Source organism: Archocentrus centrarchus, chromosome 18, assembly GCF_007364275.1.
Source record: "Archocentrus centrarchus isolate MPI-CPG fArcCen1 chromosome 18, fArcCen1, whole genome shotgun sequence".
In the NCBI taxonomy this organism is placed as follows: Eukaryota; Metazoa; Chordata; class Actinopteri; order Cichliformes; family Cichlidae; genus Archocentrus; species Archocentrus centrarchus.
In genome coordinates, this window is record NC_044363.1 from 12,865,568 (window position 1) to 12,890,266 (window position 24,699).

General features: G+C 41.5%; 2 protein-coding genes across 5 annotated transcripts in view; one reads left to right on the forward strand and one right to left on the reverse strand.

Annotated features, from left to right (window-relative positions):
- Positions 1-22,372, reverse strand: part of col4a6 (collagen, type IV, alpha 6) — a 171,460-nt gene extending 149,088 nt beyond the window's left edge. For both annotated transcript variants that reach the window (XM_030753182.1, XM_030753181.1), the window contains exons 1-3: positions 22,314-22,372; positions 21,993-22,141; positions 21,789-21,834 (exon numbers count right to left, since the gene is read on the reverse strand). In XM_030753182.1, the coding sequence (XP_030609042.1) occupies positions 21,789-21,834; positions 21,993-22,003 (57 nt within the window). In that variant the 5' untranslated portion in view covers positions 22,004-22,141; positions 22,314-22,372. The remainder of the gene's footprint in view (positions 1-21,788; positions 21,835-21,992; positions 22,142-22,313) is intronic.
- Positions 22,373-24,056: 1,684 nt separating this feature from the next.
- col4a5 (collagen, type IV, alpha 5 (Alport syndrome)) overlaps positions 24,057-24,699 on the forward strand; it is a 65,376-nt gene continuing 64,733 nt past the window's right edge. For all 3 annotated transcript variants that reach the window (XM_030753637.1, XM_030753638.1, XM_030753639.1), the window contains exon 1: positions 24,057-24,332. In XM_030753637.1, coding sequence (XP_030609497.1) covers positions 24,255-24,332 — 78 coding nt within the window. In that variant the 5' untranslated portion in view covers positions 24,057-24,254. The remainder of the gene's footprint in view (positions 24,333-24,699) is intronic.

Sequence of the window (24,699 nt, forward strand, 5' to 3'; positions counted from 1 at the left end):
TTAAATGCAGCATGTTCTCATTCCAAAGCTGGTGGCATCTGAAAGATGTGCTCTAGGTACTCTCCAGTGTCTGTGCTATCACTCAGTGGGTTCTAGTGAAATGTGTCTGTCACTCCCAACTCATCACACACAACTCAGCACACAGGGCAGCATCATTATTCCACAAACAAAGACATTTTTTTTATTGTAAGTGTAAGCGAAACTAATCAGGAAGTCCAAAAAAAAGTGAAACAAAGTGTCAATTGGCTGCCAGGGGACTTCACCTCAGCCCCTCCAAACTCCATCTTAATAAGGTTAAGGCTTGCAGCAATGTTGGTCATCGTCCAACACTGCTGCAAGTCTGATGCCAAAAGACTTGTAGCAATGTTGGACGTTTTGCCTCTCTGACAGAACAGCAGTATTTGACAGCACATGATGAGAACATGTTAAGTGCCAATAAATGCAGCCTGAGATGATTCGAACAAGTAATTTAATTGACAGGAATTTAATGAAAAGCTGACAATTTGCCCATCTGAGAAGCTGGAACTGCCAAATGCTTCATGTTATCAAACTATGCAACACTGCTAAATGACTGGTCTGCATATTGGTGCCATTAAAAAAAAAAAACACACACACACACACACAAACAAAAAAAAAACAGACTCATTTCAATCTTAACCAAGCTGAGGAAGGTTTGGAGACACTTCAAGAAGGTCAGCGTGCATATGAGGAGAGTTTTGTTACTAGGTAATGGCAGAGGTTGTTTTGAAGGACACAGTTAATAAGCTTATACTGTGTACAAAATATTTCAAATACCTCCTGATTGCACTGCACAGGCTGGAAGGTTACTGTATGTACATTATCGTCCGCCCGTTATTGGTGTTACTGTTTGAGAGAGGGCCTGCCATGAAAAAGACAAATATGAAGACAAAGAGGTGAAGAGACACAGGAATTTGCAAACCTCCAGTTCACCTCAAGTTTACAAAAGGAGTGAAATTTACAGTCGATAAGGTGTTTTTGAGCCAGGGCTGTAAAATCTGGGTCCTTACAGGCTTTTCTGTGGTGACGTCACTCCTCACACTCATGCGCTTGCAGGCCTGTAAAATTGCTAAAAGACCTCTGTCACTCAAACTGTGTATCTCTTCATCTTCTAGCCTGCAGAAACAAAGAACGGCACCGTCTCTTTCAAGTGTGTTTGCACCTGCAGCTTCAAGCATGGCTTTTCGAACTTGTGTGTCGACCCCAGTGTCGTTTTAAGACCTTTATGTTTAAACGGTAAGCTGCAAGTCATAAACCTTGTCAAACAGTTAATTTAGTTGAAAAGATTTAAAACATGCTCTGCTTAGTGGGGCCAACGAGATAATGGAGGGCAGAAACTGTATAAGGCAATAGAGGAGCTCTGCATTAGGGTACTACATCAATCAATCAATCAGTCAATCAATTTATTTGTATAGCACATTAAAACAACAGCCATTGACCAAAGTGCTTCATAGGGCATAAAACCAATAAAACAACAAATGAAATAATATAAAACATAAAACATAAGACATAAAACAAAAATAAAAACAATAAAACCATAAACAATATAGTATAATATATACAGTACGCTATTGAGTGGAAGTGATATTGCCTCTCTTTTTTTCCCTAAAATCTATCATTAGAAGTAATGCAAATGTATTGAAAGTAAATAAAGCTATGTGAAATATCAATCAAATCAAAGGCAGTCAATCATACACTCATGGAAATATGTTGAAGCTCCCAGAATGTGACCACAGAGAATGTTAATGCAAATTCTTTTTATAACATAAAAAGAATATCCACAGTGTTAAAGTTAAGCAACTGCTACTTACATAATGCTTTTCTACTCAATTTGGGTACTCAAAGTGCTTTCTTACTACAAGCTTCATTCACACACACACACACTCATACATGCCTAAGCATTTTTTAACACACTCACTCTGATGGATGCATGGTGGGGGATGGAGCAACTAAGGGATACTTCATCGTGCAGGTTGGAGGAGCCAGGGATCAAACCACCAAGTGCTCTACAGTACCTCCTGAGCCACTGCCGAGTGAACTCTACCAACATGAATGAGTGCCTCTGTATTTCAGATGAAACTCTGCGTGCATTAAACCTACAAAAAGGAGTTTTCCAACATGTGTTTAGCATTTTTAAAGGGTATAATTTAACCCCAAACCTTTTTGTGCCTAAACTCAATGATGCAGTGAGTGAAAGTGAAACTTAAACATGGTCCCAGATGAGACTCTAGTTTGTGCCACTGTCATCCTAACGCAGGCTTTGGTGACTGGAAACACCCCTAAATATCACTCCAGAACCTCTTTCTCCATTTTAGATGATACGAACAAATGAGGGCAATGAATTATTTTTCTGTTACCTGACCCACCCCGAATCTCTTTTTCTATGGCCTAATTGGTCCTCATGTTTTGTATTGCCCACTGTGGTGACCCCTTGTGAATGAGGGAGAAACCAGAAGTAGCTTGCAAAGAAGTCTTTCAAATCAGTCATTTTGCTGTCTCCATCCATCCATCCATCCATCCATCCATCCATCCATCCATCCATCCATCCATCCATCCATCCATCCATCATGTGAGTTTTTTTATTCCAAAATGAATAACAAAAAAACAACTATTTGCAGTTATAGCTTCACAAATTGAATGTTTGCTGTTCTTTTTTTGCAGTTCTGTGTAATTTATAATTGAGTATCTTTGAGTTGGGAATTTGATCTTCTGATATTTAAGAAAGAAATTCTTGTAACAGTCAATAATGAAATAATGAAATAATTACCTACCTGAATTGATGTGTGTTAGACTGTTTTATGCCAAATTCTTCAGTCATCTTTGCTACATTTTGGATAGCTAACAAAAACCGAGCATTAATCAAAAACTATTATTACTTCAGAAGAGTTAATCATGAGTGATTTAAATCAAATTAAATATTGTCTGGTGCCATCATGGTAGACAGATTTGAGCAAAAGAAATGTGTTAGTTAATCTTTATGCCAGTTCGAGACAACTCTTTGATAATTGTGGACCAAGATACAAAGTTTGAACTTTGATGACCAAACTGGACCTTGTGTGAGTTAATAGTTAATAGTTAATAGTCTGTCACATGCACTCACTCACTGTAACACTAACCACTCACAGAAATAATGAACTCCTCGCTCGTGCCCTTACACTTGGCGTGCACACACACAGTTGAAGCTGCTCTCTGGCCAGCGAGTGAGTTGCTATTTTAGGAACAAGAGGAGCCGGCTAAATAAATATGAGGAGCAACTGCACTGTGTTGACAAACACATTCAACCCAGTTTCAAGACACTTAAAATCAGATGAGAGATATTTTAAAATGTTCAAATGTAAATTGATATCATAAACATTAGTTCACTCCTGGAGACTATCGTGTTTTGAAGCAAGGTTGGCACAATGATCAGCTGTTCTCTCCCCCCACCCCCCACCCCCACCCTCATTAGTGGCTGCTTGGGGCCATGATGGGCAACAGGGAACAGAGCCAAAGCGCTTGCTGAGGCCCTCACTCCATAATGAGTGGAGTTAAAGCTAATAACATAAAGGTCTGGGGTAAAGCTGAAGCCATGGTACCAGATAGTGCCCACTTCTGCTGCTTGATAAAAATCCTGATAATCTTCATTAAATGGTTAAACTGGTGTTTTATTTTAGGAAATCATAAAGGGAGCAGCTCTGAAAGCTTCATTGGTAGACTAAGTTTGATTCATGGCTATTTATTGCAGTCATGGCTATTTATTACTGCAATAAATAGCCATGACCCCCCCCCCCCCCCCCCCCCTTGGAATAGGGGGGGAGGGGGTTGTCTATGTTGTCTTTGCTTTCATTTTATTGTGATTGGTTTTCGATACACATGGTCAATTCTCTGCTCCATTGCATGTGGGTTGGTACATTTCACTTACTTTTCACTGATCCTTTACACCGCTTGAACGCTCCTATACATATGAAAAAATTATGTTAAAAATTTCATTTCAGACATTGCAGAAAGAAAACAGAGTCCATTAATAAGAAAAACAAAGGCTACTATTGCATTAAGTAGAAATTCTTTGAACTGTCTGATCCTACAGGAGCCCAGAAACAGAAACTGGGTCCTTTGTTGCATGTGACATTCAACTTTACACCTGCCAAAAGCCGTCTTACAGCTGCACAGCCAGGTATGAGTAAGCACATGAGAAACTGGGCCAGGGTTTGTGACTGTAGACGGTGTCCTTGCCAATAGCAGGTCAAGGCGGTTTTATGGGCGTGTGCCAGAGAATTGAATGACCCAGTCCCTGAAAATATCCACTGTGAGGACTTCAACAGCAGCCACTACTCGCTTGTAAACAACTTTTGGAAGATCCGCTCATGAAATACCTGAATGCCGATGAGGTTTTGGGTTTTCACACATTGCAAATAAATGTTCAAGACTGATTGTTGTTAAAACGGAAAGAATTTACAAGACAAGCAAAGTTATTGATATAGCTCATATTTCAAGAAAACCCCCAGTTAACTGACAGTTAAGAGTGGCTGCTGCACAGATGATGAACAGTGCTGACGAGGGTTCAACTGCAGGGCGTGGGTGATAACTTTACCCTCAGCTACAAAGCACAGTAAATTACTCCTGAGTCATGTGGAATTTCTCCCTCTGGATAGGCCTAAGAAACAAATTTAGGAAGTCTGTCTACTTTATGGTGGCTCACAAAACAACGCTGATTGACAAAGGTTATCGAGTGGGTGCTGAGCAAAGAAAAACATCCCATCTTTCACTTGACCACCATGCTAGGACCTTAAACCACACAGAGTACCAATTTATGTGACATCCAATAAAAAATACATTAGAAATGAATTATTATCTAGATAATTTTATAAGTATTATAAGAAATTTCACTGTTAGACTGCCGTATCTTGGCAGATAGATTCGCCAGCATTAAGCTGTAATTTTTATAATAACTGTCATTATGTTGTGGTTCCAGGCAGTCACTTCCTGTTTTATTTTGAAATCGCAATTTGTTTTATACTTCACCTGAAAGTATAACCACTGAAAGTCAACATTCAGCAACTTTGAGTGACTACAGGTGACACAACCACTGGCGATACACAGTGGGTGGGACCCGAGATAAAGTTTTTTCAACTCCCAGGTGACCTATTGAAGCAACTACCAGTGAGAAGGTAGGATACCATTGATTGACATAAGACCTAGTGGTAAATACATTACAGGGTTACCTAGGCAATCGGAGCCTGCAATGCCTGCAAGTGAGCAGTCATCAGCTTCAAAATGATGCGTGACACGCGAATCGCTTTCAGTGTGGACACAGCTTTACTTCCCAGATCTTCTTGTTCTCTTGTGCTCTTTATGGTCAAGCCTCCAGGTTTTAATAGTATTCCTCATGTTCGTTGTTTTCCACATGTTTCAATATCCTTGTGTATGACCCTTAGGCCATCCCTACAAAGCAAGTTCAACGCAACCAGGTTATCTTTCCACTTTACTGTCGGCAATCAGCCTAAGTCGGCACACAGGAAAGGGATTGTACTGGCAGCATCTGACCAGTCCCAAATATGGACAGGTTTCCTGACAGCATAGTGGCTGATTTTTCAAAGGAAGATAAACTATAATTATTAGAATGATACACTATTATTGCCAAAAGTATTCACTCATCTGCCTTCATACGCATATGAACGTGAGCGACATCCCGTTCTTAATCCATAGGGTTTAATATGATGTTGGCTCACCCTTCACAGCTGTAACAGCTTCAGCTCTTCTGGGAAGGCGTTCCACAACATTCAGGAGTGTGTTTATGGGAATTTTTGACCATTCTTCCAGAAGCACATTTGTGAGGTCAGACACTGATGTTGGATGAGAAGGCCTGGCTCGTAATTTTCCACTTGAATTCATCCCAAAAGTGTTCTATCAGGTTGAGGTCAGGACTTTGCAGGCCAGTCAAGTTCTTCCACACCAGACTCACTCATCCATGTCTTTATGGTCCTTGCTTTGTGCACTGGTGCACATGCACTGGTGGAACAGGAAGGGTCCATCCCCAAACTGTTCCCACAAAGTTGGGAGCATGAAACTGTCCAAAATGTCTTGTTATGCTGAAGCATTAAGAGTTCCTTTCACTGGAACCAAGGGGTTGAGCCCAACTCCTGAAAAACAGCCCCACACCATAATCCCCCCTCCACCAAACTTTACACTTGGCACAATGCAGTCAGACAAGTACTGTTCTCCTAGCAACCACCAAGCACAGACTTGTTCATCGGATTACCAGACAGAGAAGCGTGATTAGTTACTCCAAAGAGCACGTCTCCACTGCTCTAGAGTCCAGCGGCAGCGTACTTTACACCACTGCATCCAACGCTTTGCATTGCACTTGGTGATGTAAGGCTTGGATGCAGCTGCTCGACCGTGGAAACCCATTCTATGAAGCTCTCAACACATTGTTCTTGAGCTGATCTGAAGGCCACATGAAGTTTGGAGGGCTGTAGCGAGAGTTGGTGACCTCTGTGTACTATGCACCTCAGCATCCGCTGACCCTGCTCTGTGATTTTACGTGGCCTACCACTTCGTGGCTGAGTTGCTGTTGTTCCCAATCGTTTCCACTTTGTTATAATACCACTAACAGTGTACTGTAGAATATTTTGTAGTGAGTAAATTTCACAGCTGGACTTGTTGCACAGGTGGCATCCTATCACAGTACCACTCTGGAATTCACTGCTTTCCTGTGGCCATGGAAGCAACTGGAAGACCTGAATTCAATGATCTGGATGTGTGAGTGAGTACTTTTGGCAATAAAGTGTACGAAGAGGTTAAACAAAATGCATAAAGCAACACATCTGCTGCAGACGAAGCAGCGTCGTGTGTGCATGAGAGGAACAGAACTCTAAAGTAGGTTGTTATTAAAAACACTGTATGAATGTGTGTCCACTTTGAGTGCTTTGGTCAGTAAGACTGGAAAAGATCTACTATATTAATAAAGTTTAGTCTGTTTGAAGCCAGGAAGGAAAGTGGGCAAAAATGTTTGCTTTAAGTTACCAAACTTCTGAGTATCACAGCTCTGTCATTAAGAATATGGTGGATAATATAATTGTTATTCCATTCTATGAATGTTCAGATGTGCACAATATCCTTTTTGATTTCATTCCCTCAGTGGAAACCCTGTTTGTTTAATGGTCTGACAGCAAGTAAAGAATAAATCTAAAAGCAAAAATAGGCTTAGTCTATATGGAAATTTGATAGGTCCACGAGTACAAATAGGTGTCCCGTTTTAGGATATTATATCAATGATTGTTCTATAAACAGAACAATCAAATTGCTGTAAAATTGTTTGCAGCCAACAGGAAAGAAGTCTCAGGATAAAGTTCATCTAAGTGCATCTAAGAATCTGTATTTCTTACTGATGCCCAGCAGAGAAAGACAAAAACATTATCCCTGCTAAAAAACAAACAAACCTTAGAGCCTCATATTATCAGCACACAGAGGTCCAAGGGACCTTCTGGGAATGTGGACACTCTTTTTCAGAGAACTGATTGCTCAGTAGGTGGTGATTTCATACCTGTTGATCTCTAATCTGGAACATAACCTGCTCTGGACCAGGTCATCTCTGTGGCATAAGTTACCACAGTGGTGTTCTACCTTCGTAACACTGCAAACCCTGGATCAACCCTGAAGAGACCCAGATAAACCCAAATCCCGCTTTGCAGCACAGGCCTCTGGATTGTTTCATGGAACATGCCTTTTGCTTGCTCCTCATATGGATTGTTTGCAACGCATACCCAAAAATTTAAAGATGTAAAAATATTACAGTACTTTGCAGTACAGAATAAATGTTTTGTAGTGTTTTTGTCACCTCTTTTGTCAATATGATACTATTCAATTCCTACTATAGTCTTCAAAGACAGATTAAAATTGTAAAATATTCCTGCATGCCCTTGCTCCTGTATGCTGGATTCACTTCCTTGCCTTTCTTGAACTCTGATGAGGTTTCAGCTTGTCTGCAGATCCTCTGTGCTTATAGGAATGCTGTGGCATCATCATCATCATCTTAATAAGTACCTTGAAAATGAGTCTTGGGGGTGCAGGAGGGAGGAAGGAGGGGCACTGCTAGCTAAACTTTAACACTAAATGAACCACCACAAGAAAAGAAGAATGTTATTATATTTTCTTCTCAAGCTGTTGCAGTACTAACTGTATTCATAAAACACAGTACATCACTGTAGAACATTTTTGGTATTTTTTTTTTTTACATGAATTCTATGTTTGAGTTAAGCATGTAACCTGGGTAATAAACTGTTGAGTTGCCCTATAATTTTGACACGTGCTTTCTCTTTCCGGTACTATATCAAACAACAATAGGAGTAATGTTTATTATGCAGCTGGTTTAAAGAGGAAAGCACAAATAGCTTTCTAGTAGAGTTACAAATGTAGGTAACTGCAAAAGCATGTTAAGTGAAAGACAGAAATATTTCAAAGACAGAAACAGTCAGCCAATGTGTGATGCCTAAAAGTGAGCATGAACATGAGAGAGCATGAACTGTGGTCAGACATGAAGTCAGCTCCATAAAACAAGTTTCAGGGTATTATATCTGCAAGTTGTTGCCTTGATAGATGTGTCTGCTCATACAGCTATAAGCCGAGGCACTTCCCTGCCCACGGGCTGGATTTTCCTCAAAGCAGTGGCATCATTAACTTTGGCAGCTGCCTTCAGTGAAGTCATAACAAAAGAGAGAACCAAGAGAAAGGGAGACAGCGACGCATGACAGGCAAAAAAAAAAGAAAAGACAAAGGTCGGTGCAGTCCACCAACGTTGTGTCATTTACAGAAAGCACAGAGAGGAAAGGAAGGAAGGAGGGAGCAGAAACAGGTGGGGGGTGAGGTGGGTACCTGGATGCCTGGATTACCTGGCTGGCACAAAGGAGGGAGTGAAGAATGAGTGTGAGACAAAGAGGTGGAAAAACAAGAGCGGAAGTATTTGTAATTACAGGGACAGGCTGAGTCTGAGGCGGTAATAGCACACAATACATGTCACATCTGTTGTGCCAATGATAGTGTTCCTATCACAGCGGGCCATTACGAGGCTGCTGCCAGAGTTTACCTCGCCATAGATACAGTAACCAAGGGACAGGAGGGGGGACCTGCCCCGATTTTAACCATGAAAAATTAGAGAGACGCAACATTTTAATGCACAAAAATAAAATTCATGAACTGATTCTGCAGGGAAAACTTTACACTGGAGAAATCTATGCATCATCACAGTGAACTAAGTGAAGTATAAGTACCGTATTGTGGGGAGAAAATAGTTTAAATCGTTCGTAGTTTTGTCTTTCATCAAACAGATGATGAGCAGAGTTCGTCTGCTTTAAGTCAAGAACTGTTTTCAGCATCACAAACAAAATTTTCTTGCTTTCTTTCTCTCTCTGTGATAAAGACGCTTCCATTAGTGCTGCAAAGCAACAAGAAAACAACGGCTGAAAATGCTGTGAGCCATTATCATTCTTCCTCTTAGCAATTTGATGAACTTCACTAGACCTGACAAATTAACTGAAAGCAAAGACAAACCTGTTTCACAGTGTCTGCAGGCTTAGACAAAGAGACCTTCAGCCAAGCTTTCCTTCTTTAAACGAGCCGTTAACACTGCGCTGCTAAAGGTAAAATTAAACAGGATATTAGGGCTGTGCACACATTTGTTTTGGTTTGGTTTACATTAGCTGCTGGCCAGATCTATCAGCCTAAACTTAATGGGCAACCAGCAACATTACTACCTACAACAATGGCATTACTGTGGACTCAGATGGGTAATTAATGGCTCGATTAAAGAACATTAAAAGTAACGAGAAAGGCTCTCTGCCCCCCCACACACATGCACACACCTTGTCTCTACAGGGGCGTTTTCTAGACCACCACCACAGTAAACTGACAAACAAAAGAAGATGTGTTCCTCCTGCACAGGCATGCATATGATAATTGCAGTGAAGAGGGGAAAATGTTTGACTTAAAGGGCCGATGCTGGCGTCTAATGCCAAAGTAATGATGTCGCAGGGGGAAAAAGCAGAGCATCAAAGTAAATGCCATGTTTCTGTTTTTAAATCGATAAAAGGCTTCCGCTAAATTCTGGTGAAAGCGCCGTCACAGAGCTGCCACAAAACAAAAAAAAATAACTGGCCACAGCTTTAGCTTTATTTTACAAATGTGGTATAATCCACAATAAAGAGCTGAAATGCCTGTCAGGAGACAGTGCAAGATTTTAATGAATGGCTTGACTGTGTTTGTCTTCTTTGTTTCTGTCATTTCCTTCCCTAATATGACTTTCTGAGGAAAGTTGCAGATCCGCTGTTTGACTCATACCTTGAATTGTCGGCGATGGTTTTGGTCATTAACTCTTAATTTTGGCCTTTTTTTAACCAACATTTGGTCAATATTAGATCAGTAAATGAAAAATTAACTATTATTGTGATGCATTTCAGTTCACTGTTACCTATTTACATGTTACACCTTTCACCAGACTAGCGTGCTTTAACCAGGCTGACAGCCAGATGTAGATTAGCTTAAGAAATGCTACACTAATTATTTTAAATCAGAATTTAAGCTTCTTATGGCTAAGTTGTTAACAATGTCTCCTGTATTTAAACATCCTGCATTCAAGGAGGAATTTTAACATCCATATGAAATAATGAAATCCAATATTTATTCCTCTTTAATCTCTGTTTTTTACCTGGAAAATGCTAAGTTTACCCATTAGCTGCTAACTTTTACTGCTATTTAAAAGAAGAGCTTTGGCTAAGATCATCTGCCAGCTAATGCTAGCTTGAAGAGGGTTGATGAGATTGGTGAGAGGAAACTATAACACTAAAGACCAGGGGTGGACAACTCCAGGCCTCAACAGCCGGTGTCGGTGTGTTGGATCAGGAACACATCTAAAACCTGCAGGACAACAGCTCTCGAGGCCTGGAGTTGTCCACCCCTGCTAAAGACACTAAAAGCGCTCAGATGTACAGAATGAGGTGATGAAAGTCTCAGTTTCCATCCATCCATCCATTTTTTCCTGCTGTTCCAGGTCACGGGGCAGCTGTCATAGCATAGAGTCCTGACCCTCCCTCTTCCCAGTCACCTCCTCCAGCTCATCTGGCAGGATACTGAGGTTTTCCCAAGCCAGGCAAGATATATAAACTCGCCATCATGTTCTGGGTCTGATGTCTTCCCAGTACGATATGCCCGAAATACTTCGGCTCATAGTCAGAGTTGGACAATTGAGGAGGCATCCTGGTCAGATGATCCTTTCCATGTGGAGGAGTAGCGCTCTACTCTGAGCCCTTCTTGAATGACTGACCTCTTCACCCTGTCTCTAAGGGACAGCCAACCACCCTTCAAAGGAAGTTCACTTAAGCTGCTTGTATCCACGATCTCATTCTTTGGGTCACTACCCAGAGCTCATGGCCACAGACAAGGGTAGGAACATAGACTGACTGGTAAATTGACAGCTTCACTTTCACGCTCAGCTCTGTCTTCAACAGACTGTGTCTACATCACTGCTGTCGGTGCACCAGTTCATCTGTCAACCTCCTGCTCCAATCTCCCCTCTGTCGTGATCCTGGGGTTTGACCCAGCGTTCTGTGTTTTGGACTTGAGTTTTTCTTCACTTTGATGCTTAGGTTGGTTTGGTTTGTTTTCCACCTTTGTATTTCTGTAGTTTTCTATGTTCTTATTTATCCGGAGTTTAGTTTTCCGTACTTGTCTCATGTTCCCCTTAGGTCCTGTCTGAGTGGCTGTATGTTTGTATCCCTTTGTTTTTGTGCGTGTCTGTTTTCTGTCAAGTCTGCGTGTGTGACATGATTGGTCACGTCCTGTTTTATTTTGACAGTCCCGTGTTCCCTGTGCTATGTGTTTGGTTTTGCTTCCTTTGTGTTATTAGTTTCATTTGGTTCACCTGCTGTTCCCTGCTGTCGCCACACTCCCTAATTTCCATGTGTGTATTTAAGCACTCAGTCTTTCTCTGTTCTTTGTTGCGTCCTCGTTGGTGTTCCCTGTTTAGTGTTTTTCCCTTTTTCTCCCAGGCTTGTTATTTTGTATTTTGTACAGCCTTGGTTGAGATTAGGATTTAGTGTTTTGAGTTTTGTATCCTGTGAGACGTTTTCAGCATTGAAGCTGCCTCAAAATTTAGTTTTGTCTCATGCGTTCTGCATTTGGGTCCAATCCCACACAGCCACACTCACTCATGAACAAGACCCTGAGATACTTAAGTAGCTGCTCCACCTGAGGCAGCAACTTGTCCCAACTTCACCCCTTTTCTGGCTGAGAACTAAGGCTTAATAATAATAATGAAATATCAAAAACTAAGAGACAGGGGTACATATCAGGATTTCAGGGTGAAAGGGACTGTAATGTTTGGTAAAGAAATTAGCAACAAGAAAAGCAGACAAGATAAACAAAATAAAACAAGAAAAGCAAGAATGAAAACAGACAGAGGAGAAATGCCAACAAACAGATTGGAAGTCTAATCCTTCTGAAGTACAAACAGCCCTGAAGGGAGTGATGCCATTAAGAAGAAGGAACCAGGCACGTCAAACAAGCCAAGACAGCATTCCCACCAAGCATCCAGCCCTCCAAACGCTGCCCCACCTCAGATCCTCTTTGGCAATCCTGAACATCTTTGCAAACATGTCTGCAGGGCCTGCAGAAAGACAGAATGACCCCCCCTACCCTTCCCCACTCCACTCTTTTCTTTACATCACTCTGCTCTAGTTGTATCTGCAGTGGTTTTGCTCATCTTCCTCTCGCGAAAGGCAGAAAAGCAAAGGACAAAGTGTGATAAACAAATCTGGAGAGAGTGGGTGGTGGAATGTTAAGCTGTCGCTGCAGCCACAAACCCCCGCTGCCTTTGTGCTCAGACGAACTCTGACCTCTGAGTTCACAGCGGCCAATCGAAGGACGACGTGACAGCGTGTGCTTGGTGAAATGAAAATCAGGAGGGACTGATATGCCAAAGTAACTGTGCAAAGAATTGGCAGATGGAGGGAGATTTTGCCATAACTTTTAAGCTTCAATCTCAATTCTAAAACTGACAGCTGACAGAGAAAAAACACAGAGGACTCCAGTTTGTGCCAGCGCTGAATTGGTTCAGCGTTGCTTGACTGGGCCTTCACACCTATTGCGACACATAAAACCCATTAGCTGTTCCAAACGTGATAATATCTCCAGCATATCTGCCCCCCTAAAACAGACGTTTCATGACTTCTGACCATGACATGATACAGTTTCTAGAAAAGATAATCCCGTATTCATCCACAGCAATGAAAGTAAACCTGCATGGGTGTAAAAGTGTGGCAAGGAGAGCTTTTAGTTGGATTGCACAACAGAAACACTGTTACAAAGTCACTGTTAAATAAGGACTCAAAGATAAAGCAGCAGTGTCTGTCAACAGTTTTGCCATCATACCTCTAACCAAATTTCCAGTAACAAAATGACTGATTAAGATGTGTTTGGTACTTCCAGCCAAAAATAACTTCTTGCAAATGTGCTAACACTTCCAAAGAAGGATGAGTAATCTCTCACTAAGTTCATCCATCCATCCATCCATCCATCCATTTTATAACACGTATCTGGCTCAAGGTCAGCCAGAACATCCATGTAAGCAGAGATTTCCCCCTCTTTTCCTACACCAATGCCCAAAACACCATAACTGCCCCCTTCACGGAGAGCAGTGGGTCTATATGCTGGGTCCCTCACTGTACACTCTCAAGTAAAATAAAGTATGTTTCACAGACTTTGAAATAAACAGGAACTTATATATTGCTTTTCTAATCTTAGTTTTATCTCTCTCATATCTGCACCTACTGACACTGATCAAATGCAAAGCTAGTGAATAAACAGGCAGAAAAGATGAGGAGGGGGGATAATGTCAGTGGCCTCCACCTGTAAAACCATTTCTGTTTTGGGGGTTTGCTCACTGTTGCCCCTCTAGTGCACCTGTTGTTAATTTTATTAACACCAAAGCAGCTAAAACTGAATAACAACCCCCTCTGCTACTGACCAGATCAATATTACAGAAGTTTAAATGACTTGATGTCATACTCTGATTTTTTTTTGAACAGTGTATTAAAACCTTAAAATCTATGACTAAAAGCAGCACAGTACCTCATATCTTTTTTTATTTGGTTGTATATACTGTAGACTGTCTTCTGATATTGTCTGATATTAAATCCAGAAATAAATATATAGTTTTTTCTGCCTGGGGAAAGGCAAACATAGTTCCCCTAAGGTTCAATAACTGGGGTACAGTCTTGTAGATTTTACCTGTAGCAAAAAAAATTGAACCCCCAGCCCCACCCTAGAGGATAAATTTATATCTAGAAAACTTGGCCAAACAAACAGGCATGTTTCTTGTTACCATCATGATGCCAGTATTAGGAATCAAGATAAGTAGCTCCTGGCACTAACTGTCAAGTTCAGTGTTGTTGAACTGTTACAGGATAAGGAGGGGGTAATGAGAGAAGCAAATAAAAGAAAATCAATCAAACTTAAAAATTTGATTGATTTAATCAGTCCTATAAAACTGACGTTTCTGAATGTAAATCAATGCAATGGACAGACATTCAGGATACATTAACACTGTACATTAAATACCAAATTGAAGAGACATCAAACTAGATCAAGTTCACTGTGTGCTCTGTGCTCTTCTACCTCTCACCACAATTCATTTTGTGATGTTTTATCCAAACCTTCTCTGTCTGGTTTTTGCTTTCACACTTGGATCTCCCTTCACATTGGAAACTTGCATGATGTAGCATTAACAACAGGAGAAGCCATCGTGTCCTTTTAAATAGATTGATGAGGGTATTTCCCAGTGGAAAAAAAGAGTCAAGCTGAGGGTGTCTTTCATCCCACCTGCACTGGTACTAAACAGAGGTATATGATTTTATGGGGACGGGGAAACATGCATCACTGCTTGCAAGCACCACACAGGTAGCAGAGTCTTAACAGCAGGCGTGGGAGAGGAACAGTCTAGTCTTTTTTAACAGTATGTTAAAGGTGCTATGTTTCGTTTGCAGTTTTCCTTACTTACCTACGTTAAGAAGGGGAAAACCTGAGGGGAAAAACTGGAAATTCCAGCTTTGAAAACATAAGTAGGAATGAGGGCAATGGCAAAAGAATGAGCAAAAAATTATTTAAAAAAAAAAAAAAAAAAAAGGTAAATGAAAGGTGGTCAGGAAGAAAAAGGGCGCGCTAAAATAGCACAGACAGAAGAGCCAACTGCCTCCTGACTCCTCCAGACGGCAAACTGGGAGAGCGCAACGTGACCCAGTCACATCAAACATGCGCTCTTTCCGTCTCCCCGGATTTACCAGGTGGCCCTCGATCCCATTTCAAAACAACATCAGAACTTTATCATAAACTTGACTAATCGCATCCTGACTGAAGTCTTTCCACGGGGAAACAACATTATATCATCATAAGTATTCCCACTGCCTCTTCTAAACATCCTGGCACATATAAACTCAAACCCCATATGCAATCTCTGAAGTATTCCTAACCTGAGGAAGAGTCCTAAATCATTCTTAATTAGATTTGACAGCTTTCTTTGGGCTACTTTTTTCTGGTTTGGCTGCGTGCCACCATTTTTTTTTTTCTGTCATTCATACAGCGAAATTTCAACAATTGTCTCTTAATTTGGCAACAAAAGGCTGATTTTGGACCTTACTGAATGAGGAAAACCCTTCACTTTGTAGATGTCACTTTCTCATGCAACAGGTCCTTGAAAAGCAAGAATGTATGTGACTATACCATGACGTTTAACTCAACAAAAAATATGTTACTTAAGTCCTGAAGGCACTCCAGGGCAGATAGTGTGGAAGTTTTTTCAACTTTAGTGTCTAAATACTTAGAGATACTACAGATACAGCGATATCTGATGTTAAAGGAAATATATTTCTTATTAATCAGTTTAAATGAAGTATAACAAAATGGTGAACTGTCATTTGTATGTCGTGGAGCAAAAAGTAGTATTTGCTTTGTCTGACCAAAATCCAAAAACCCAGAAGAAGAACAGCAGCAGAAAATCTTCCCATTATCACTGTTGTGATAAACTGCATCTAAGGTATTATTAAACACTACAGTACTTTAGTAATCAATCACACTTAGGCATTTTTTTTAAAAAAAGAAATAAAGAAAATAACAGAGGTTGTGGGGGACAACTATTCAAACCACAAATCAACTGGTAATGGAATGTTTGACTTATGGAAGCAGAGAGGGCAAAAAGTGATAGGAAAGAAGGGCGTGAGGGGTAATGATCGGGTGAAGAAAGGCAAGGAGGAGGGCAGAGGGGAAAGGAAGGGGGAGGTGGGGGTTCTGTTGTGTTGGGTAGGGTCTAGCAAGCACAAATCAAGCAGTGATCAGTCCCTTCACTCAGTGTTTCTGGAATGTTCCAGCCTATAGCACCTGCAGGGAGCGGGAGACAAGTCCTGCCAAGCTCTGGAGGAATTCAAGAGGGGAGGGTGGGTGTTAAGGAGGGGACAGAAGAGGAGAGGGGGTGGCTTTCCCTCCATCATTTGGTTTAGTTTTAAATTAATCAGCTAAAAATTCATAATAAAATGGTAAATGAAATAGCCAATAAAAACACTGCAGAATATCTGATTATGCTCTACTCATGGCTGTAAGAATGACTGGTCCAGTTACACTAAATGCAAAGATTCTTTTGGCTGATTTGACAGAAATCATTGCGTTTTCATGTTATTCCCAACCTTTCCATAACCAAAAAGTCTCTATACTTCAGTAACTGTGACCAGGATTAACAAAAGAGGTTAAAAAGTAATGATTTTACCATGAAACTGTAAAGAGGAACGTATGGAAAAGAATTAGGGCCACTGAAAAAAAATGTTTCTTTCTCTAAAACTTCAGAGACATACGCCCGCCTGGATGGACAAATATTGCGTTGCACATCTTTGAAGGGTACAGAACACATATGCCAAATTTCATGGCTCAACTCCTTGTGGTTGTGGAGTCTATAGAGCGGAAAGGTAAACCCTCACGGACAGCTCTAATCGTCTTCAGCAGGTAGATTTTCTTTCAAGTGTGGCTGAAATCTCTTTAAGGAGTGCCAAAAATGTACTTTATGAATAAATAAATTATATTAATGCCTGCTCAAGGATATTTTCCAACTCCTTTTGATACTTTTTTTTTTTTTTTTTGAAAGTTCAGTTGCTGCTAACCAGCTAACCAGCTTCCTTCCCAGCTGGTTCATGTGCCAGCTTGCTGTGTTAGTGGTTACAGCACATTGGTAAATCTAAAACTGTACCACATGCGTTTAAATATCAGGTCAGCAAGAATAGTCCATTAAATTATAAATTTGAAAAACACTGGTGTGACCATTTAAGGGCAGCTATGCGAGATTTTTTTAAATTTGTTGTTGAACCTCATCTGTCACCAGACTGAGACAAAACGGTACAAATGTGTCCACCTGGGTCAGAACCAATGTAAAGACTTGATTTCTGGATAATTTCCAAGTAGGGCCTAACCAAATGCTCTAATGTTTCTGGACTTCCCCCTCCCCTTCCCATTATCACGCTTACCCTCTCCCTCATCATTCCTCCTCACTCCTGTGTGATGTTTTCCTTGCGCCAACACTTGTGTCAAACCTTAAAAACCTGGCAGAAGCTCCTACAGATGCTCCTTCTTGCTCTGTGTTCACTAAGCATCAGCTAAAATTTTTTTTAAAATAAGCCTTTATATATATATATAAAGCTTTCCATTCACACAACAAATCTCCCTCCCAGCTGAGTGGTGTAGGTATTGAGTAAAATTATCTATAAATACAATAACCAGGCGTGATATGAAATACCATGAGATAATTAAAGTAGTTCAAATACATTCTCAAACTACAGGGGTTGGATAATGAAACTGAAACACCTGGTTTTAGACCACAATAATTTATTAGTATGGTGTAGGGCCTCCTTTTGTGGCCAATACAGCGTCAGTTCATCTTGGGAATGACACATACAAGTCCTGCACAGTGGTCAGAGGGATTTTAAGCCATTCTTCTTGCAGGATAGTGGCCAGGTCATGACGTGATGCTGGTGGAGGAAAACGTTTCCTGACTCGCTCCTCCAAAACACCCCAAAGTGGCTCAATAATATTTAGATCTGGTGACTGTGCAGGCCATGGGAGATGTTCAACTTCACTTTCATGTTCATCAAACCAATCTTTCACCAGTCTTGCTGTGTGTATTGGTGCATTGTCATCCTGATACACGGCACCGCCTTCAGGATACAATGTTTGAACCATTGGATGCACATGGTCCTCCAGAATGGTTCGGTAGTCCCTGGCAGTGACGCGCCCATCTAGCACAAGTATTGGGCCAAGGGAATGCCATGATATGGCAGTCCAAACCATCACTGATCCACCCCCATGCTTCACTCTGGACATGCAACAGTCTGGGTGGTACGCTTCTTTGGGGCGTCTCCACACTGTAACTCTCCCAGATGTGGGGAAAACAGTAATGGTGGACTCATCAGAGAACAATACATGTTTCACATTGTCCACAGCCCAAGATTTGCGCTCCTTGCGCCATTGAAACCGACATTTGGCATTGGCACGAGTGACCAAAGTATATTGACCCTGTGGAGCTCCCGACGGACAGTTTTGGTGGAAACAGGAGAGTTGAGGTGCACATTTAATTCTGCTGTGATTTGCGCAGCCGTGGGTTTATGTTTTTTGGATACAATCCAGGTTAGCACCCGAAGATCCCTTCAGACAGCTTCCTCTTGTGTCCACAGTTAATCCTGTTGGACGTGGTTCGTCCTTCTTGGTGGTATGCTGACATTACCCTGGATACCGTGGCTCTTGATACATCACAAAGACTTGCTGTCTTGGTCACAGATGCGCCAGCAAGACGTGCACCAACAATTTGTCCTCTTTTGCACTCTGGTTTGTCACCCATAATGTTGTGTGCATTGCAATATTTTGAGCAAAACTGTGCTCTTACCCTGTTAATTGGACCTTCACACTCTGCTCTTACTGGTGGCCAGGCTGGTCCAATTTAGCCATGAAACCTCCCACACTAAAATGACAGGTGTTTCAGTTTCATTGTCCAACCCCTGTACATATCACATGCTACCAAGCTAAAAATTCATATGTGTGTGAAGGCAGATGAGCAATTATTTTTGGAAGTATAGTGTAGATTCACAGAAGTGCTGGAAGCACTCCTTTGTGCATACTGACATGACAGCATCACACGTAAGTTGCATTTTTGCTAGCACTCCCTTCAAGATGTGAATCTCATGTTTCACCGCATCCTTTGATGGTGGTGCTTTTTCCTTTCAAAATTTTGTGCCTACTGCTACTATATTTAACTACTGGGACAAGCTAACTTCTACTACTACGCCGCATTTATGAAGACTCTAAATCTGTTTAGACTAATCGTTGGATTTCTGCAAGTTGTGCCGTCACCCTAACCTCGCTCTTTCTGCCGTCACTCTATCATGATTCAGTGAGAGATAAACAAGTGTTTCGTCTTATCTGTCGACACTGATAACACCTGATAAACACCTTCCATCTTCACACACAAACACAGAATGAACTTCACAATTTAATTCATCTAAAAACACAAACTTCAGCATGCACTACCGCAGCTGTATCCAGACTCAGTTACCATGGTTAGGAAAGCCAAGACCACCCAATGAACTCATCTGTCACTCACTCAGCCATCAAAACACACACACACACACACACGCACACACACACACACACACACACACACACACACACACACACACACACACACACACACACACAAAAAAAAAAAAAAACACACACAAAACAACAGGGAGGTGGGGAGTGGGCGTAGGAGTCAATTCAAAGTCAATGCAGCTCCATCAGCTGATTTCTATTGAGACACAGGAAGCTTTCTGCCACTGATTCACTTTGATGTTAGTTACTCACTGCTGGAGCAACCTCAGCAGCACTTCCTGGGACTCCCTCAGCTGGGAGAGCTAAAGACTGAATCACGTGCAGTTATTATATTATACACCAGAGTTTAGACAAGTCTTTAGATCAACTCCAATATGCCAACAAAAAGACACTTTAAATGTTTTTACCTTGAAATATCTAGTTTATCAGTTATGGAGCCTGTAGGCTGTATTTTCAATGAGTCCCCCAGAGAAAAGGCGAAGCACCAATTTTGCCCTCTGACACCATCGAACAGCACCACCGCTCTTTCTAATTTACATGGTAATGGCCGCAGTGCTGTTTTCATTCACAACTTAATCAGCTTCTTTACAGATGACTGGTGTGAATCTGAGTAAAGTATCATTTTAGCTTCCATGTGCTCTTCATTTGACTCATTGCTTTTCCACCTATATCAAAGGGGTGGATTTAAGCAGTGACCTGCGCCCTTTGAAAGCCACAAACCTGCAAAATCCCAACTTCTCATTTGCTCTTGTAGGACATACAGCCTTGTCTCCACCTTTTATAACATTGGATTTGTAAGGATTTCCAACTGGTTTTCAACAGGTTTCTGCAGCTGTGAGGTAAGAAATTTCTCACCTTGTAAGGATACCCCTAATTCCCACATTCCCTTCATTTATAAGTGGCTAAAAGTGTTTAATGCGTGGTATATTAAGCATTAAGATGTGATGATATGAAACAACTATTTTGAAGTCTGCAGTCTCTTGGTCACACTATCTTTGAACATTTGGCCTACACAACACATATCGCACACCACATAAAGATCAGTCCCTGGATTGGGTAAGTGTAGATCCTAATCTCATCTGAAAGCAGTAAACAATGTGTTATATGGATGCACTCCTAAAAAAAAATTGCACAGTACTGAACACTTAAAATGTCCCCATAACTTTGTGCTTTAACAAGTTACTGAATGTCTATATTGGTAAGTAAAGGCCAACCAAGAAATCTAATTAGTAGCTAAATATGGGGAGAAAGACTCTTCAGATTAATAATGTACAAATAATTACTCAGTCATAGTTTAGTAGGATTCAGATGCTTTGACGGAAATTAAAATAAGAAATTAAGGTAGCATTTTATAACGCACCCTAAGCTGCGGGTATTATTATAAATAACCCTTATTATAAACTAACAATATATATGAACAAACTGGGCTCGAAGTAGCAAATCCCTCTTTTGTTTACAATCCTTTCTGCAGAGCTGAACCTCGTCAGGTGTGTAGAAAGGTGTGGCTTGGAAAGGCCCGTTGCCCTGATATTCTCCTAATCCTTAATATTCATCAGCGGGCGGGGTTTGCATTGCAAATAACTGCGAGCGGGCCAACTCAAATATGAACTGCTTTTTTTTTTTTTTTTTTTTAACCCCCGGTCCTTCGGTCTCCTATAAATGTGGGCTCCAGCTCGTAGCTTTAAAAAAAAAAAAAAAAAAAAAAGAAAGAAAGAAAAATGACCCACATAGTGTGCAAAGTGTCTGGCACAAATTGCAACAGCAAGCGCATCTGCGAATTCACTTTAAATGTTATTTAAAGGGGGCTGAGAGGCTGACTCTACTTGAAGATTTTTAGGGGAAATATAAAAAATGTGCCACCTTATGCTGCAGGCTAATGGCATCCACAGCATGGATGAACCTGCGTGTCTGCAATGGGCCGCAAAAGTTTGAAAGTGACCTTATAAACCCGCAGTATAAACCTCTAAGTCATGCGGCAATCGCGCTTCTTCGTTTGGTCAGACCGCTTATATATATATATGAATTGTTCAGTGTGGTTGTTTACGGGTCTTATCTGCTCTAAATAAACCAAGCGGAGATCCTCTTCACCTGAAGGAGTGTAAGAGTAAACAAAAGGGACTTACTCCGAGTGTAGACCTCACTGCGAAGGCGAATGCGATCATACAAATCCTGCACAAGGAAAATAAACGTTTCGTTAGTTTGGTCCCCCAACTTATTATTTGGCAGGTACAGCAGCCGCAGCAGCGGAAGCCTGCAAAGCCGAAAAGTAACTTTGGAGAAATAAGTTTGGAGAGTCATTTTTAAAATACATAAAAGTCGATCCTTACAGGAATTTCATTTTGATCCGACTGGCAGAGGGAGGGAGGGTGCGTTGGGGCGGGGGGGGGACCACAAGTAGAGACTCGATCCCCTTGTCTTCACCAGCAAGGCACCGATTCAAACGCGCTCATCGACGGCTCCAAAAACCCCCTGTCATCTACCCGGAGACAGAGACAGGGAGAGAGAGGGACAGAGATAAAGTAGTCCCACCGACAAACGCGGCCCCAATTTTAAGACATATCTCTCCGAGCATTAAAACCCTGGCAGCACAGAAATCGCACATTTTGTCGGGTTATTTCGTTCATGAAATTAGAGATTATCCAACTCACCCAAGTTGCAGCGGTGCAGTCGCTGCTGCGCACTCCGTACTGGTGCGCTTCAACTCAGCAGCCCCAGAGAGCGGGAGGAGGGGCCAGCACATGTAATTCATGCCTCCATACCTCTGCTTACAACTGAGGTACCCACACAGAACCACCTCGCGCGGTTCGCAGCAGGAAAAGGAGACAGCTGTGTATCGAGCAAGTCTGCAAGGCTCGTTTTTAATCAGGGAAAGAGCAACAAAATGCAGAAATAATTTCAGAAACTATCAAGACTTTTATCTCTATTGAGCTCAATTAGTACTTTACAGAAATATTTTGATATGTGTATTTACTGATTCACTTTCAAAAGCTAGGTTCTCAGTAATTATTCAAGTTTAAAACCACTTCATGAAACTTTATGCAGAATGAGCCTCCATACGTCAATATGACGATTCTGCCAATTACCTGAGTATATCCATACGTTTATGGCACATTTTGAAAGTATTAGAGGATCATCGTGGATCAGTGTTATAGGGATTGCATTTATTTTAAGAGAGAACCTTGACCTGATCTCTGCTGGTGCAGACACACACTTGAAATGGGTAGTCCGCTTTTAGCAGGTGACCGCTGAGTTCAACTACACCTGAGAGAGGCTTCAGAATTGTTTATTACAGGATGTTAACTGATGTTTTTGCAGAGCATATTCAGCTCTGATGTCTCATAAACCTTTCTCTCTCTTGGGGCTTTCTCTCAGCATGTTTGGCTGCAGAGCACCACAGGGATCCTAACTAGGGCCTCTTCAGTTTTGGACTTTTTGTATAGTTTTCATTGATATCTTTATTTGCTTTATTCCTAATTCCTGTCCTAACATTAAACCAACCAGCAAAACCAACATAATAAAAAAGAAAAAGCTCGCTGTCCTCTGTCCAATCCAGAAGACAGCGAGCTTAAAGAACAATCAGATTAAACCTTTACATTGTTTTTTTCTTGTTGTATAACAGTAATACTATACAACAATGGAAAAAGGTAGAAGAAATCTAATTTAAACGTGTGTATATATGATTCAGTGACACAATTTAGCATCTATAGATGCCCTGTAGCAGCAAAACAGTGTTTAATATTGCAGAGGTTGGATGCTAACAGCAGCAGAGATGGGAGTGTTGATCATTGCACAATCTGATTGAAATCCATTGCACATTATGAATTATCAGTCCCAGTGTGTGCATGTAGAGTTTGACCAGTCAGTAACTTCAGGAGCTGGCGTTCATGTAAGTTCATGCTTTTTTCATAGGAAGGTGTGTACCATTGTGCCAGCAGCATCCCCTCTGTCAGGAGTCAAGAGCGAGAATGTGACCTTTAATAATGTGGCAGGAATGCAACGTGCCCGGGCCTATAGAAATTTCGAGAGGAAAAAAAAAAAAGAAGAAGAAGAAGAAAGGTTTAATGTTAAACTTCTTTTTTTGTGCAGCCTCGAGCGGTGGGTTGGACTGGATAGGCAGGCGAGAGAGATATCCATCCGCGAAGTCCTAACATAATACTCATTTGTTGCATTGTTTAAAACACGAGAAACTTTTCGCCATCGGGACCTACATGGGTACAAAGTTGGCACCTCATCTGTTTGCGCAAATCATTCCAGAAAATGTATTTTAAATTAATTTTCTATCTTAGTGAAGGTGCAAGGGGCGGATAGAACTGCGCACCGACTGTGGAAAGTAGATCCGGTTGGGCAGGTTTGTGAGCAGGGGAGAGAGAAAGTTAGAGGGGGACTGCAGAGGCGCACGGTGCCAGAGCCAGGACCACTGGGAGCCTCTGCAAGCGCAATAACACCCGACACGCCGAGAAGAAAGTGCTTTCTTATCAATTATTTTCCACAGTGCGCATGGGGGGGGAAGCAGGGCTATGACACGCGTATAAAGAGCCGCAAAGTTCAGTGTTAACGCAGGCGGATCCTTGTTTTATTCCCCCCCAAAGATGAATAAAGACTTGAAAAGCCTGCTCGCTCTGCTCTTCCTCGTGTTGTGCGCCGCGGTGCAGCGATCCGACTCTGCGGTAAGTACGCTTCCAGTTCCTTGCACAGATTTTACAGCCTCACTTGCGGCTTTCGCGATGCAAGATAACCCGCAGAGACCTGCCGCTCTCACGCAGAGCCGGCGCCGGGACTACACCGGCTCTCCCAGCGAGCTCAACCAAAGTTTATAAATAGAGAGTCTGCTTTATAACAAGTGCTTCTGCTCTAATAATAATTATCCAGTGGCCGTTTCCGCTTTGTTGCAAATAATAACCATGTAATTACACCAATGAAACGCATTTGCGCTCAGTTTTTATGACCTTTTAACTGCGAGGATCCGCGACCACCTTCACAGGCAATGCTTAGGAGTTTTCATGGGAGCTCGGACGGGGTTTCTGTCCTGCCTCC